General features: G+C 30.8%; 1 protein-coding gene and 1 long non-coding RNA gene across 2 annotated transcripts in view; both read right to left on the bottom strand.

The window, feature by feature from the left end:
- The window catches only part of LOC139497236 (uncharacterized), a 63,605-nt gene extending 60,298 nt beyond the window's left edge, over positions 1–3,307 (bottom strand). Inside the window, exons 1-2 of the mRNA XM_071285365.1 lie at positions 3,235–3,307; positions 2,502–2,609 (exon numbers count right to left, since the gene is read on the bottom strand). Coding sequence (XP_071141466.1) covers positions 2,502–2,609; positions 3,235–3,300 — 174 coding nt within the window. The 5' untranslated portion in view covers positions 3,301–3,307. The remainder of the gene's footprint in view (positions 1–2,501; positions 2,610–3,234) is intronic.
- Positions 3,308–4,553: 1,246 nt separating this feature from the next.
- LOC139498143 (uncharacterized) lies at positions 4,554–15,895 on the bottom strand. The gene is made up of 4 exons (XR_011657828.1): positions 15,136–15,895; positions 14,860–14,883; positions 12,435–12,518; positions 4,554–4,647 (listed from the first exon to the last, which is right to left on the bottom strand). It is a non-coding gene; the product is annotated as an uncharacterized lncRNA (long non-coding RNA).
- Positions 15,896–17,540: the final 1,645 nt, after the last annotated feature.

Genomic DNA, 17,540 nt, shown 5'->3' with positions numbered 1-17,540 from the left:
TACTAGTATATAGACTGAAGTGAGCCTATATATACATATATGGTGAAATATTTAATAGCTATTTCCTTATGTAAACGGGCAAGAAGGATTAGATCCCAGATATATATCCAAAGTAATGACTGTCAAAAATACACAGAACAAAGACCCGTTTAGCGTTACATTTATATCACAATTACTGATTTTAAAAATATGTCATTTCCTTAGTAACATTCATATTTCCAATTTGAACACTCTTGAAATGTGCTGTTCTAATCCTTTTGCAATAAATTTATGTATAATTTGTTTGAATTACATCTTTTCTAAAAAAAACTAAAAAGCTAAACAAAAGACGGTCAAAGCTACGTTTTCTTTTTCATTGTATACATGCTAGTAGTCAGCTATTAAAATTGTAACTAACACGTAATAATATGTAGATTTATAAAAAGTTTGCCAATGAAATCTCCTTGTTTTATTGGTCATTAACAATACAGGGATGAATCTTAGTGCTATTGTTGTAACATTAAGGGGGCCTTATCACAACTATTAGTGAAATAAAGTATCTGAAGTATCTTAAAAAAAAGATGGTCATAAATTACCCTGTTACAGTATTGATTTAAACAGTCTAGTGGCGGATTAAGATATTTTCATAAAGGGGGAGGGGGTTCCAGCCAAGGTTCAGTAATTCCTATATAATCAACCAAATGATTCCCACAAAAGCGGGGGGAAGGGGGGGGGGCAGGTACCCTTTGTATCCGCCTATGGGACCCAACATGAAAAATAAGAAATGATAATGTATAGCAAAACAATTTACGAAAAAGAAAACCCGGAAAAATATGAACCAATGAAAACTTCAATAGTCAGGCATATAAAGACTACTATAGTGTGGCCGGTTTTAACATGTGAGCGCTCAGCTTCCCCCCCTTTTTTTTTACCTGGGACAGTTGTTTCCCTAAAATTTGTAAGAATAAGACATGAATATCCAGAAGTCTCATAAGGGGGATGAGATAGGGAGGGCACTGCATGACTTCTTTAGAGATGGACGCTTCAGTACTGTTTCCCTCAATAAATCAACTAAAGTTTTTCCACAAAGCACTGGCATAGCACCCCCTCAGATTCTACCTCTTGTATGTGTACGGACTGTACGTACTACATGTTCAAGCCGACCTCCAAAAAAGAGGGAAATAGTGAAAAATGTACAAAAACAGCTAGGTTTACGTACAATAAATACATCCGACATTCTGGTTTGCTTCTGGTTTATTCAAATCAAGATAATAGAGCGTATTTTTGTCCATTTTCTTCTCCGTGAGGGGAACTCCTTCATTGACCATTCAAATTGTATACATTTATAAATGACGTCATCTAGATGGAGTGCGTGACTCCGCAGATAAATAGTCCTTTTTCTTTGACTTTTTAATAATTACCAAAACCAAGTATAAACAAAACAGGTTGTTTTGTAATCAATTGCTATTATTTTAATTAAGTGTACTGGTAAAGTAACTTGTGTAAGTCAAGGCAATCCGTCTATATCCCTCCGCCTTACGTCAGAAGGTCCCTGACGTCATATAAATTTTTGTCAACAACTTCGAACCTTGTACAAATTATGATCGCCTCATTTTCCGTAATTTTAATTTGCAAACAAAACAGATAACTGTCCGGTCAATAAAGCGATCATAGTCATGGAACTTGAGAATTGGTTTTCATTTATAGACTTACAACAGTGAACGCTTTACCGGTTTGCCTTGCAAATTAACGCTTTTCTGTTTACCAACGTGAACGGGAGAAAATAAAGAGGTCAGTGGTAGGCTTTTAGTTTTTTTAAAAACTCGAAATCGGCAATAAAGTAAAACCACAACTATACTGACACAAAGGGTTTTTTTGAACACCCAGGTTCGTATGCTATCATACAGACCTGTGAAATACAACATCTGATTCAATATTTGCTGTTCTGCATACACCAGGTGCGTATGCTAGCATACATACCTGAGAAATGCAATGTATTAATTAAATGTAGACATTAGCATACACCAGGTACGTATGCTAGCATACAGGCCTGAGAAATGCAAGTTAATTTATTACAATTCAGTTTAGCATACACCAGGTGTTAAATATGCCAGATTCACGATTTCCAAGTGCTTGATAAAAGAAAAATGTGTTTTTTCCTTTATTTTTCTCTTTCTTGCATAAGATTGTCTTATGAGCAATAATTCGACCTATTTGAGTACGAAGTATGACAAATTACCGTTAATGAGAATTTCTAATTTTAGATGAGAACGTGTTTTTAACAATTTGTTTGTTTACACTGACTTTAATTACAGCCAGTATGATAGTCTATGTTCTTGTGTTTTATAGTAAAATTTAGACATTCAAGTCTACAAAACATTTTTCATAGTTTTAAGTCCAATTTAAATAATCATATGACTTTTAACTATAGCCTTTACACAGAATCCAACCACATCTTATACATCATTTTAGTGATTCATTACTTAATAGTTGAACACTGGTCATATACTATAAAATATAACCTCATGTGTTGTAACCAAGGGACTTGCACCTCCTTGTTCTACCAGACATCTTGTGATCTGTAGATATCCCCCCCTAGCAGCCAGATGTAAAGCTGTTTCTCCATCTCTCTATAATATACCCAAATAACATGTAACTATTATGTACAATACTTTGTTATCAATATCAATAATATACAACATATCCTACAACTGACATTAAAACTTGTCTGATAAACTGGACAATGTTGTGTAATAAATATAAACAAAATATATATCACATGAATCAGTGGTCAAAACTGAATAAAATGACCAGTCACACTTGTATTTATATTCTACATAAACCAACAATAAACATGTTTTGTTGTGAAATGTCAAAACTTCCATAAAACCTGATATTTAAAAAAAAAAAAATTTCAAGAAATGTGTAAAATAATTATATCAATGGATTCAGTAGAACAAAACAAACAAAATGAGACCCCACTTTATATGATTATTACAAATATTTGTTCATTAAAACTGTCTAATTAACATCAGGATTTAGTGTAGATTCAGTATAATTGTTCATTTTAATAAAATATTTTTTTTAAGAAACATGAAAAGGAGTTATATTTTCTAATTCAGAACAATAATGCAAGTAAAATGAGACCCCACTTTATATAATTATTACAAATATTTGTTAATTAAACTTGTCTAATTAACAACATGATTTAGTGTAGATTAATAGTAATGTGATCAGACTAAGTAGATTACATACATCTGTGATGTCGATCTTACATTCTCTATCAATGAGGAGTCTACAGATCTCCAGGCGTCCAAACATGACAGCCAACATTAATGCTGTATCTCCATACTCCTGGAATAATACAACTGACATCAAAACTTGTCTGATAAACTGGACAATGTTGTGTAATAAATATAAACAAAATATATATCACATGAATCAGTGGTCAAAACTGAATAAAATGACCAGTCACACTTGTATTTATATTCTACATAAACAAACAATAAACATGTTTTGTTGTGAAATGTCAAAACTTCCATAAAACCTGATATTTAAAAAAAAAAATTTCAAGAAATGTGTAAAATAATTATATCAATGGATTCAGTAGAACAAAACAAACAAAATGAGACCCCACTTTATATGATTATTACAAATATTTGTTCATTAAAACTGTCTAATTAACATCAGGATTTAGTGTAGATTCAGTATAATTGTTCGTTTTAATAAAATATTTTTTTTAAGAAACATGAAAAGGAGTTATATTTTCTAGTTCAGAACAATAATGCGAGTAAAATGAGACCCCACTTTATATAATTATTACAAATATTTGTTCATTAAACTTGTCTAATTAACAACATGATTTAGTGTAGATTAATAGTAATGTGATCAGACTAAGTAGATAACATACATCTGTGATGTCGATCTTACATTCTCTATCAATGAGGAGTCTACAGATCTCCAGGCGTCCTCCCTGGGCAGCAAACATTATTGCTGTCTGTCCTAACACCTGGAATAATACAACTGACATCAAAACTTGTCTGATAAACTGGACAATGTTATGTAATAAATATAAACAAAATATATATCACATGAATCAGTGGTCAAAACTGAATAAAATTACCAGTCACACTTGTATTTATATTGTATATAAACAATAAATAAACAAGTTTTGTTGTGAAATGTCAAAACTTCCATTAAACCTGACATCTTAAAAAAATATTTTTTTTCAAGAAATGTGTAAAATAATTATATCAATGGATTCAGTAGAACAAAACAAGTAAAATGAGACCCCACTTTATATGATTCTTACAAATATTTGTTCATTAAAACTGTCTAATTAACAACAGGATTTAGTGTAGATTCAGTATCATTGTCCATTTTAATAAAAAAAAAAATTTAAAGAAACATGAAAAAAGTTATATTTTCTAATTCAGAACAATAATACGAGTAAAATGAGACCCCACTTGATATAATTATTACAAATATTTGTTCATTAAAATTGTCTAATTAACAACATTATTTAGTGTAGATTAATAGTAATGTGATCAGACTAAGTAGATAACATACTGATGTGGTGTCGATCTTACATCCTGTATCAATGAGGAGTCTACAGATCTCCAGGCGTCCTCTCTGGGCAGCAAACATTAATGCTGTCTCTCCATCAACCTGGAATAATACAACTGTCATCAAAACTTGTCTGATAAACTGGACAATGTTGTGTAATAAATATAAACAAAATATATATCACATGAATCAGTGGTCAAAACTGAATAAAATGACCAGTCACACTTGTATTTATATTGTATATAAACAAACAATAAACATGTTTTGTTGTGAAATGTCAAAACTTCAATTAAATCTGATATCTTAAAAAAAAAATTTTCAAGAAATGTGTAAAATAATTATATCAATGGATTCAGTAGAACAAAACAAGTAAAATGAGACCCCACTTTATATGATTCTTACAAATATTTGTTCATTAAAACTGTCTGATTAACAACATGATTTAGTGTAGATTCAGTATCATAAACAACAAATAAACAACCGTTTTATTTAGTGAGATGTCAAAACTTCCATCATGTTAATTTTTTTTTTGTTTTTTTTTAAGAAATGAACAAAATATTTATATCAATGGATTCATTACAATTCTCTGAGTAAAATGACATCTGACTTTATATAATTCTAACAAGTATTTGTTAATATAATGATTAAATCTGTCTGATTAACATGATTCAGAATAATGATAATTTTTTAAAAAGAATTTTTTTCAAAGAAATATGAAAAATAGTTACATTTCCTGATTAAGTATGAGGAGACAAACAAAATGAGACCCCACTTTATATGATTCTTACAAATATTTGTTGTCCATTAACCCTTTATAATTAACAACATAATTTTGTATATATTAAGGAATGTGGTCAAAGTGAAGCAATAACATACATGTGTGATATTTGTTTTACACGCTGTAAAACCTTGGTGTAAAAAAAGTTCTTGTAAATATCCTAAGTAAGAACTTTATCAACTATAATTCAAAACAAACAAAAACAATTAATGAGAGAAAAAAAATACCTTTACATACTTTTTTCTCTCATTTAAACTGTTAAATTAAAAACAGATTTTGATTTAATATCGAATTCAGTATAATGATATAAATATCAGTTTCCATTATTATATTATGTTCAGAAGTAACTTGTAGTTATGTGTTTTATACTGCTAATGTACAATCTGTTATGTTCTGAAGTAACTTGTAGTTATGTGTTTTATACTGCTAATGTACAATCTGTTATGTTCTGAAGTAACTTGCAGTTATGTGTTTTATACTGCTAATGTACAATCTGTTATGTTCTGAAGTAACTTGCAGTTGTATATTTTATACTGCTTGTGTACAATTTGTTATCTTCTGAGGTAACTTGTAGTTATTTGTTTTATACTGCTTGTGTACAATCTGTTATGTTTAGAAGTAATTTGTAATTGTGTGTTTTATACTGCTGGTGTACAATCTGTTATTTTCTGAAGTTACTTGTACTTGTATGCTTATACTGCTTTTGTACAATCTGTTATGTTTTGAAGTAACTTGTGGTTGTGTGTTTTATACTGCTGGTGTACAATCTGTTATGTTCTGAAGTAACTTGAAGTTGTGTATTTTATACTGTTTATGAACAATATGTTATATTCTGAAGTAACTTGCAGTTATGTGGTTTATACTGCTGATGAACAATCTGTTATGTTCTGAGGTAACTTGTAGCTGTATATTTTATACAGCTTGTGTACAATCTGCTATGTTCTGAGGTAACTTGTAGTTGTGTATTTTATACTGCTTGTGTACAATCTGTTATGTTCTGAGGTAACTTGTAGTTGTGTGTTTTATACTGCTGGTGTACAATCTGTTATGTTCTGAAGTAACTTGTGGTTGTGTGTTTTATACTGCTAATGAACAATCTGTTATGTTCTTAAGTAACTTGTAGTAATGTGCTTGACACTGCTTATGAACAAACTGTTATGTTCTGAAGTAACTTGCAGTTGTGTTTTATACTGCAGGTGTACAATCTGTTATATTCTAAAGTAACTTGTAGTTGTGTGTTTTATACTGCTGGTGTACAATATGTTATGTTCTGAAGTTATTTGTTGTTGTGTGCTTTATATGTCTTATGTACAATTTGTTCTGTTCTGAAGTAACTTGTAATTGTGTGTTTAATACTGCTGGTGTACAATTTGTTATGTTCTGAAATAATTTGTTGTTGTGTGTTTTATATTTCTTATGTACAATTTGTTCTGTTCTGAAGTACCTTGTAGTTGTGTGTTTTTTACTGCTGGTGTACAATCTGTTCTGTTCTGAAGTAATTTGTAGTTGTGTGTTCTATACTGCTGGTGTACAATCTGTTCTGTTCTGAAGGAATTTGTTGTTGTGTGTTCTATACTGCTGGTGTACAATATGTTCTGTTCTGAAGTAACTTGTAGTTGTGTGTTTTATACTGCTGGTGTACAATCTGTTATGTTCTGAAGTAACTTGTAGTTGTGTGTTTTATACTGCTAATGTACAATCTGTTATGTTCTGAAGTAATTTGTAGTTGTGTGTTCTATACTGCTGGTGTACAATCTGTTCTGTTCTGAAGTAACTTGCAGTTGTATATTTTATACCTTTACATACGTTTTTCTCTCATTTAAACTGTTTAAATTAAAAACAGATTTTGATTTAATATTGAATTCAGTATAATGATATAAATATCAGTTTCCATTATTATATTATGTTCAGAAGTAACTTGTAGTTATGTGTATTATACTGATAATGTACAATCTGTTATGTTCTGAAGTAACTTGCTGTTATGTGTTTTATACTCCTAATGTACAATCTGTTATGTTCTGAAGTAACTTGCAGTTGTATATTTTATACTGCTTATGTACAATTTGTTATGTTCTGAAGAAACTTGTATTAGTATGTTTATACTGCTTATGTACAATCTGTTATGTTCTGAAGTAACTTGTGGTTATGTGTTTTATACTGCTTATGTACAATGTTATGTTCTGAAGTAATTTGTAGTTGTTTGTTTTATACTGCTGGTGTACAATATGTTATGTTCTGAAGTAACTTGTGGTTATGTGTTTTATATTTCTTATGTACATTTGTTCTGTTCTGAAGTAACTTGTAGTTGTGTGTTTTTTACTGCTGGTGTACAATCTGTTCTGTTCTGAAGTAATTTGTAGTTGTGTGTTCTATACTGCTGGTGTACAATCTGTTATGTTCTAAAGTAACTTGTAGTTGTGTGTTTTATACTGCTGGTGTACAATCTGTTCTGTTCTGAAGTAACTTGTAGTTGTGTGTTTTATACTGCTGGTGTACAATCTGTTATGTTCTGAAGTAACTTGTAGTTGTGTGTTTTATACTGCTTGTGTGCAATCTGTTATGTTATGAAGTAACTTGTGGTTGTGTGTTTTATACTGCTGGTGTACAATCTGTTATGTTCTGGAGTAACTTGAAGCTGTGTGTTTATACAGCTTATGTACAATGTTTTGTTCTGAAGTAATTTGTGGTTGTGTGTTTCATACTGCTAATGTACAATCTGCTGTTATGTTATGAAGTCACTTGTAGTTGTATTTTTATACTGCTTATATACAATCTGTTATGTTCTGAAGTAACTTGTACTTGTGTGTTTTATAATGCTGGTGTACAATCTGTTATGTTCTAAAGTAACTTGTAGTTGAGTGTTTTTCACTGCTAATGCACAGTGTATTATGTTCTGAAGTAACTTCTTATGTGCGACCTGTTCTGTTCTAAAGTAACTTGCAGTTGTAAGTTTTTCACTACTTATGTACAACCTGTTATGTTCTAAAGTAACTCGCAGTTGTATGTTTTTAACTACTTATGTTCAACCTGTTCTGTTCTAAAGTAACTTGCAGTTGTAAGTTTTTCACTACTTATGTACAACCTGTTCTGTTCTAAAGTAGATTGTAGTTGTATGTCTTTCACTACTTATGTTCAACCTGTTATGTTCTAAAGTAACTTGCAGTTGTAAGTTTTTCACTACTTATGTTCAACCTGTTATGTTCTAAAGTAGCTTGTAGTTGTATGTTTTTCACTACTTATGTTCAACCTGTTATGTTCAATCTGTTCTGTTCTAAAGTAGCTTGCAGTTGTATGTTTTTAACTACTTATGTTCAACCTGTTATGTTCTAAAGTAACTTGCAGTTTATTTTTTTAACTACTTATGTTCAACCTGTTATGTTCTTAAGTAACTTGCAGTTGTAAGTTTTTCACTACTTATGTTCAACCTGTTATGTTCTAAAGTAACTTGCAGTTGTATGTTTTTAACTACTTATGTTCAACCTGTTATGTTCTAAAGTAACTTGCAGTTGTAAGTTTTTCTCTACTTATGTTCAACCTGTTATGTTCTAAAGTAACTTGCAGTTGTAAGTTTTTCACTACTTATGTTCAACCTGTTATGTTCTAAAGTAACTTGCAGTTGTATGTTTTTAACTACTTATGTTCAACCTGTTATGTTCTAAAGTAACTTGCAGTTGTAAGTTTTTCTCTACTTATGTTCAACCTGTTATGTTCTAAAGTAACTTGCAGTTGTAAGTTTTTCTCTACTTATGTTCAACCTGTTATGTTCTAAAGTAACTTGCAGTTGTAAGTTTTTCACTACTTATGTTCAACCTGTTCTGTTCTAAAGTAACTTGCAGTTGTATGTTTTTAACTACTTATGTTCAACCTGTTATGTTCTAAAGTAACTTGCAGTTGTATGTTTTTAACTACTTATGTTCAACCTGTTATGTTCTAAAGTAACTTGCAGTTGTATGTTTTTAACTACTTATGTTCAACCTGTTATGTTCTATGTTATGTTATGGTTATGTTCTAAAGTAACTTGTTGTCGTGTGTTTATGTACAATATTCAATATTTTGAAGTAACTTGTTGTTTTAAACTGTTTTATTGTGCTATATTTTGAAGTAACTTGTAGTAATATTTTTGGTGTTTTATATTGTATATGTACAATATCCTGTATGTGAAGTTAACTTGAAGCTTTACACTGCTTCACTGTACACTATTTATAAGTTACTGGTAGTTTAACACTGTTTCACTGTACACTATTTATAAGTTACTGGTAGTTTAACACTGTTTCACTGTACACTATTTTTAAGTAACTTGTAGTTTTACACTGTTTTACTGTGCTCTATTTTAAGTAACTTGTAGTTTAACACTGTTTTACTGTAACTTTATTTTTTTGTGTTTTATATTGTATATGTACAATATCCTGTATGTGAAGTTAACTTGAAGCTTTACACTGCTTCACTGAACACTATTTATAAGTTACTGGTAGTTTAAAACTGTTTCACTGTACATTATTCTAAGTAACTTGTAGTTTTACACTGTTTTACTGTGCTCTATTTTTAAGTAACTTGTAGTTTAACACTGTTTTACTGTAACTTTACTTTTAAGTAACATGTAGTTTTACACTGTTTCACTTACACTATTTATAAGTAGCATGTAGTTTTACACTGTTTCACTGTACACTATTTTTAAGTAACTTGTAGTTTTACACTGTTTCACTGTACACTATTTATAAGTCACTTGTAGTTTTACACTGTTTCACTGTACACTATTTATAAGTTTCTGGTAGTTTTACACTGTTTTACTGTAACTTTATTTTTAAGTAACTTGTAGTTTAACACTGTTTTCCTGTACACTATTTATAAGTTACTGGTAGTTTTACACTGTTTCACTGTACACTATTTTTAAGTAACTTGTAGTTTTACACTGTTTTACTGTACACTTTTTTTAAGTAACTTGTAGTTTAACACTGTTTCATTGTACACTATTTTTAAGTAACTTGTAGTTTTACACTGTTTAACTGTGCTCTATTTTTAAGTGACTTTTAGTTTAACATTGTTTCACTGTAACTTTATTTTTAAGGAACATGTAGTTTTACACTGTTTTACTGTAACTTTAATTTTAAGTAACTTGTAGTCTTACACTGTTTTACTGTAACTTTATTTTTAAGTAACTTGTAGTTTAACACTGTTTTACTGTAACTTTATTTTTTTGTGTTTTATATTGTATAAGTACAATATCCTGTATGTGAAGTTAACTTGAAGCTTTACACTGCTTCACTGTACACTATTTATAAGTTACTGGTAGTTTAACACTGTTTCACTGTACACTATTTCTAAGTAACTTGTAGTTTTACACTGTTTTACTGTGCTCTATTTTTAAGTAACTTGTAGTTTAACACTGTTTTACTGTAACTTTATTTTTAAGTAACATGTAGTTTTACACTGTTTCACTTACACTATTTATAAGTAGCATGTAGTTTTACACTGTTTCACTGTACACTATTTTTTAAGTAACTTATAGTTTTACACTGTTTCACTGTACACTATTTATAAGTCACTTGTAGTTTTACACTGTTTCACTGTACACTATTTATAAGTTTCTGGTAGTTTTACACTGTTTTACTGTAACTTTATTTTTAAGTAACTTGTAGTTTAACACTGTTTCCCTGTACACTATTTATAAGTTACTGGTAGTTTTACACTGTTTCACTGTACACTATTTTTAAGTAACTTGTAGTTTTACACTGTTTTACTGTACACTATTTTTAAGTAACTTGTAGTTTAACACTGTTTCACTGTACACTATTTTTAAGTAACTTGTAGTTTTACACTGTTTAACTGTGCTCTATTTTTAAGTGACTTGTAGTTTAACATTGTTTCACTGTAACTTTATTTTTAAGGAACATGTAGTTTTACACTGTTTTACTGTAACTTTATTTTTAAGTAACTTGTAGTCTTACACTGTTTTACTGTAACTTTATTTTTAAGTAACTTGTAGTTTAACACTGTTTTACTGTAACTTTAGTTTTAAGTAACTTGTAGTTTAACACTGTTTTACTGTAACTTTATTTTTAAGTAACTTGTAGTTTTACACTGTTTTACTGTAACTTTATTTTTAAACACTATTTCACTGTACACTTTTTATAAGTTACTGGTAGTTTTACACTGTTTCACTGTACACTACTTTAAGTAACTTGTAGTTTAACACTGTTTCACTGTACACTATTTATAAGTAACTTGTAGTTTAACACTTTTTCACTGTACACTATTTATAAGTTACTGGTAGTTTTACACTGATTCACTGTACACTATTTATAAGTTACTGGTAGTTTTACACTGTGTTACTGTACACTATTTATAAGTTAGTGGTAGTTTTACACTGTTTAACTGTAACTTTATTTTTAAGTAACTTGTAGTTTAACAGGTTCACTGTACACTATTTATAAGTAACTGGTAGTTTTACACTGTTTCACTGTACACTATTTATAAGTTACTGGTAGTTTACACTGTTTCACTGTACACTTTTTTTAAGTAACTTGTAGTTTTACACTGTTTCACGGTACACTATTTATAAGTTACTGGTAGTTTCACACTGTTTCACTGTACATGCACTATTTATAAGTTACTGGTAGTTTTACACTGTTTCACTGTACACTATTTTTAAGTAACTTGTAGTTTTACACTGTTTAACTGTAACTTTATTTTTAAGTAACTTGTAGTTTAACACTGTTTCACTGTACACTATTTTTAAGTAACTTGTAGTTTAACACTGTTTCACTGTACACTATTTATAAGTTACTGGTAGTTTAACACTGTTTCACTGTACCCTATTTTTAAGTAACTTGTAGTTTTACACTTTTTCACTGTAACTTTATTTTTAAGTAACTTGTAGTTTAACACTGTTTCACTGTACACTATTTTTAAGTAACTTGTAGTTTAACACTGTTTCACTGTACACTATTTATAAGTTACTGGTAGTTTAACACTGTTTCACTGTACACTATTTTTAAGTAACTTGTAGTTTTGTGTCTTTTATTGTACATGTACCATAAGACGACATATCTTAAATTGATTTTTCTATGAAGTATTAAATTAAGGTGATTCTGAATGTGACTATTTTACTTACATCTTGATAATCAATGTCTGCATCATTCTGTAGGCATAATTTGAAGGTTTTTACATCTCCACCTCTAGTAGCTATAAGAAGTTTCTGTAAGTAAACCATAGAAATAGATTGTAATGAATGTCCTTACTGTTAAATTAGGTAATAATTATGTATTTAGCAATGACTACATAAATCAGTAGTATCCTTCCTTAATAAAACATTCAGACAGAGAGAAATTTTATAAATAGCATGTAATTGTTGAAATTTATGCATTTTATATTATATAGAAAAACAAAAATTGTTAACCTTCGAAAAAATATTTTATTATAGAATCATGGGCTAGATTTGGCATGTCCTTGAATTTTCTTTCTTGTAGTGTTTTCTGGTCTTTGACCTTTGTCCTTTTCAAGACATGCAAAACACTTAGTCCTTTAGTTGCCCCTTTTTTGGTCCTTTTTAAGACATACAGTTGTTTTTCATTCACTTATTCCTTTAATGGCCCCTTCTTTTGTCCTTTTAAAGACATGTAGTTTTGTTTTTCATTCACTTAGTCCTTTAATTACCCCTTTTTTGTCCTTTTGAAGACATATAGTTGTTTTTCATTCACTTAGTCCTTTAATTGCCCCTAGGTACTTTCTCATCCTTTTCTATATCAGATAGTAGTTATAATAAAGTAATGAGACTGTAACCTATTCAATACGAGAAAAAAAACTTTTCTGTCATCAGTTACTCAATACAGATTCATTTTTTTTGGGGTGACTAAACTGCCACTCAGTATTGTATGATAATAAGCAGAGCACTCCCTTGTAAGTTATTGACACACTAACCTCAGAGAATATATATTAAAGTTACTAGGAAATCTGCAAGTGTGCAAGTGTCAACCGTGTAATGTGTACAAGATAACACAATTAATTAAGTGTCACCCGTCTTATGAGTAGAAGATAAGACAAGTAAGTGTCACCTGTGTAACGATTAGAAGATAAGACGATTATGTGTCAATCTCGTAATGAGTAGATGTTAAGACAATTAATTGTCACCCGTGTAATGAGTAGAAGATAAGATGATTAAGTGTCACCTGTGTAATGAGTAGAAGATAAGACAATCAAGTGTCACCTGTGTAATGAGTAGAAGATAAGATGATTAAGTGTCACCTGTGTAATGAGTAGAAGATAAAACAATTAAGTGTCACCCATGTTATGAGTAGAAGATAAGTCGATTAAGTGTCACTCTTTTTATGAGTAGAAAATAAGTCAATTAATTAAGTGTCGCCTGTGTAATGAGTTGAAGATAAGTCAATTAAGTGTCACCTGTGTAATGAGTAGAAGATAAAACAATTAAGTGTCACCCGTCTTATGAGTAGAAGATAAGTCGATCAAGTGTCACCTGTGTAATGAGTAGAATATAAGAAGATTAAGTGTCACCTGTGTAATGAGTAGAAGATAAGAAGATTAAGTGGCACCTGTGTAATGAGTAGAAGATAAGAAGATCAAGGGTCACCTGTGTAATGAGTAGAAGATAAGAAGATTAAGTGTCACCTGTGTAATGAGTAGAAGATAAGACAATCAAGTGTCACCTGTGTAATGAGTAGACGATAAAACAATTAAGTGTCACCTTTGTTATGAGTAGAAGATAAGAAGATCAAGTGTCACCTGTGTAATGAGTAGAAGATAAGAAGATTAAGTGTCACCTGTGTAATGAGTAGAAGATAAGAAGATCAAGTGTCACCTGTGTAATGAGTAGAAGATAAGAAGATTAAGTGTCACCTGTGTAATGAGTAGAAGATAAGAAGATTAAGTGTCACCTGTGTAATGAGTAGAAGATAAGAAGATCAAGTGTCACCTGTGTAATGAGTAGAAGATAAGAAGATTAAGTGTCACCTGTGTAATGAGTAGAAGATAAAACAATTAAGTGTCACCCTTGTAATGAGTAGAAGATAAGTCGATCAAGTGTAACCTGTGTAATGAGTAGAGGATAAGACTATCAAGTGTCACCCATGTTATGAGTAAAAGATTAGATGATTAAGTGTCACTCTTTTTATGAGTAGAAGATAAGTCAATTAATTAAGTGTCACCTGTGTAATGAGTAGAAGATTATACAATCAAGTGTCACCCGTGTAATGAGTAGAAGATAAGTCGATTAAGTGTCAGCCGTGTATTGAGTAGAAGATAATACAATCAGGTGTCACCCTCGTAATGAGTAGAAGATAAGACAATTAAGACCATATCTGCTATAGTTATTAGCAACACCTTAGTTGGTCAAATGTTTTGAGTGCACCTTGCTATGTCCCAGTTTTGTATTTTTTGTTTGATCTGTGTTCTTCGAATTAGTAGTTTTGTAGTTCGCCTAGAATTCTTCTAGTTTTTATCTCAAATTACCACTTACTTGTATCTAATTGTACAATAATGGGGAACAAAACCACATAAGGAGACTCTTAGGTTAATCTTACCTTATTCCAATCCTCCATTATATCCTAAAAATAGAAAAGAAAAGTTATATTCAATATATATACTGTAGAGTTATTATTGAGGTACATGTATTATATTTACTGCCAATTAAAAATACATGATCATTATTGGATGTAATATACTGACCTAATATATTTTTAGCTACTAATTTTAATTAAATAATAATAGCATTGAAACAGTGATTTATCTCAACTTTTCTGCGCTATTAGAAGTTACTGAACTGAACTAAAAACCTTGAAGATCTGCTGATCACATACCTAAATGAGGTACAAATGTATTCTACAAACAGGATGTGACTCTTTCCATTGAACACCAGAACATCTATTGCACTTTCCCAGACCTAAGAGTTTCAAAAGTTTTTTTTACCAGCTTCAAGACACACATAAAAAACAATATCAACAAGTGAAACTGTGAGCTTCTGCTCACTGATGATACCCCCGTCCAAATATGCATTTGCTATCAGGTGTAAAAATGATACAAGTGTTCGGTAATCAGGAAGTTGTCGAGTGATGAATCTGAAAACGCATCACACAGTAAAGCTGACTTATATCAAGCCTGAAACCAAATTTCAGAAATCCTGGTAGTGTAGTTCCTGAGAAAAATGTGACGAAAAATATTCATGGGACGGACGGACTGACTGACTGACAGACTGACGGACTGACGGAAGGACAGACAGAGGTAAAACAGTATACCCTCCTTTTTTTCAAAGCGGAGGTATAAATATCAAGTAACAGTTTCTTAAAACACTATCCATAATCAACTAGAACTGTCAAATTAAATTCAATTGTTTTTTTTTTATTCTGTATGTGCCTGTCCACAGCCAGGACCTATAACATAGCAGATGTAGTTAGAGGCTGTGTACCATATTTGTTTTTACTTCATTGTTGTAGTATGCTGTGGATTTTTTTTCTTTTGAAATGTTTCACATTTTATCATAGCAAGGCTTTTTATAGATGATTATATGGAATGGGTTTTGCTCATTGTTGAAGGCCATTGGACGACCTGTAATTTTTTTTATCTTTGTCCTATGGTTTAGGAATAATTGTATCATTGTTAATCATACCACACCTCCTTATAGTAACTTTGAACAAGACAAATAGACTTGTGTCGCTGCATGAAATTGATAGGACATTTCTGGAATCATGTCTTTCAACGGAAATATCCTCAATTTCGCACGCCTTTATTTACCAGATAGAAGGCACGCCTGTATCCCTACTCTATTAAAGTTTCAAGCACTTCAGAATCGTCATTCTGCAGGGTAGTTTAGAAATAATTTATGTTCCATAAGTAAGTAATCTTAATTCCCATACCACTTAAGGGAGGGTGACCAACTTATTAAATTTTAATTTTCCAAATATTTTGTGCAATACACGATCAAACTTTTTCACCCCTTGGCTTAACATGTGTTGGAAGTGACGATGTCTACATTTTAGTCATTGGTGATGGAAGTCATATGACAGATTCAACTAACTACCGTATCCCGGAACTGGCCTATTGAGGTAACATATTCAATGGAGCATAAATGATCATTCCCTAAAATTATTAAAGCCAAGAAAACTTTCATGAAAATTTTCTTTGAACAATGCACAACAGAAACTACAAGAATGTGTCCATAGTACATTCCGGGATGACTCCAGGTGTTTTCAGATGGGTCCCTTGACCATTAAATTGGGAATTTTCATCCAAATTGGGAATTTTTCATGCATAAAATCTAAGACGAAATAACATTATTTTCCTGTAAAAACGGAAAATGTATCTTAAGTTTCACCTGTAGACTGCTGTAATAAGTTGTAACATTTTGAATAATCCTGGACGGGCTACTGATTATGATATGCCGGTATATGATTACCAGATCGCTTGACAGTTATTGGATTGAGACCAGGGAAGTTGTTACATGAAGATCATTGCACATGATGCACTATCTTCTCTTAGCTATGGTATTAACCTAGGCCTTTTACATATATAACAGCTAACTTAAACCACTGGAAAAAATCATCCATTGGGTAATTTTTTCAACAGCAGGTCATCTTTATAAATTTACCATGATTCAAATGGATTTCAAATTGAACTGGTCAATTGTCGAATTCAGAAAAGCAATTACAAAAGTTCAAGTACTTATTGGATAAGATTTTTTTGTGATTCTTGCTTTCTGTTTAATATGTAGAAGGTTCCCATAGTTTTACTTTAGGTGTATTAACCCTAAGAAACAGGAAATTCAAGCATTGAACCATTGTGTTTAAATATTATTATATTTTGGATCATCTTCAGACTTCACAACTTTTGAAAAAGTTCCATGATGTTGACATCCATTTCATGAATGATCTATCATCCACATGTATTTTCAAAAACGCTTAAACGTTTGTCTTTTGGGGAAATAGAGCCTGAAAAAATATAAATTAATTTCTTTTACAAAAAAAAGTTTTCATCATATTATATAACCGGTTCTGCCGGGCGATCTCCTTTAACGAGATCGGCGCTCATTATGATTTATTCATCAATGTTATATCTAAATTGGAATTTTGCTCTCTGCTGAGGTCTGCTTCAATGAGACCCATTTTGACAAAAAGCATCTTTTTATCGACCTGCTGGGCGATCTGCTTTTACGAGATCAAATACTCCCATTACATTTCCATCAATTGAATCCGGCTGCTAAAATCGTTTA

The sequence above is a fragment of the Mytilus edulis genome, chromosome 12 (genome assembly GCF_963676685.1).
Source record: "Mytilus edulis chromosome 12, xbMytEdul2.2, whole genome shotgun sequence".
Lineage (NCBI taxonomy): Eukaryota > Metazoa > Mollusca > Bivalvia > Mytilida > Mytilidae > Mytilus > Mytilus edulis.
The sequence above is the reverse complement of the archived record's forward strand: the minus strand, read 5'-3'. Positions and strand labels throughout refer to the sequence as shown.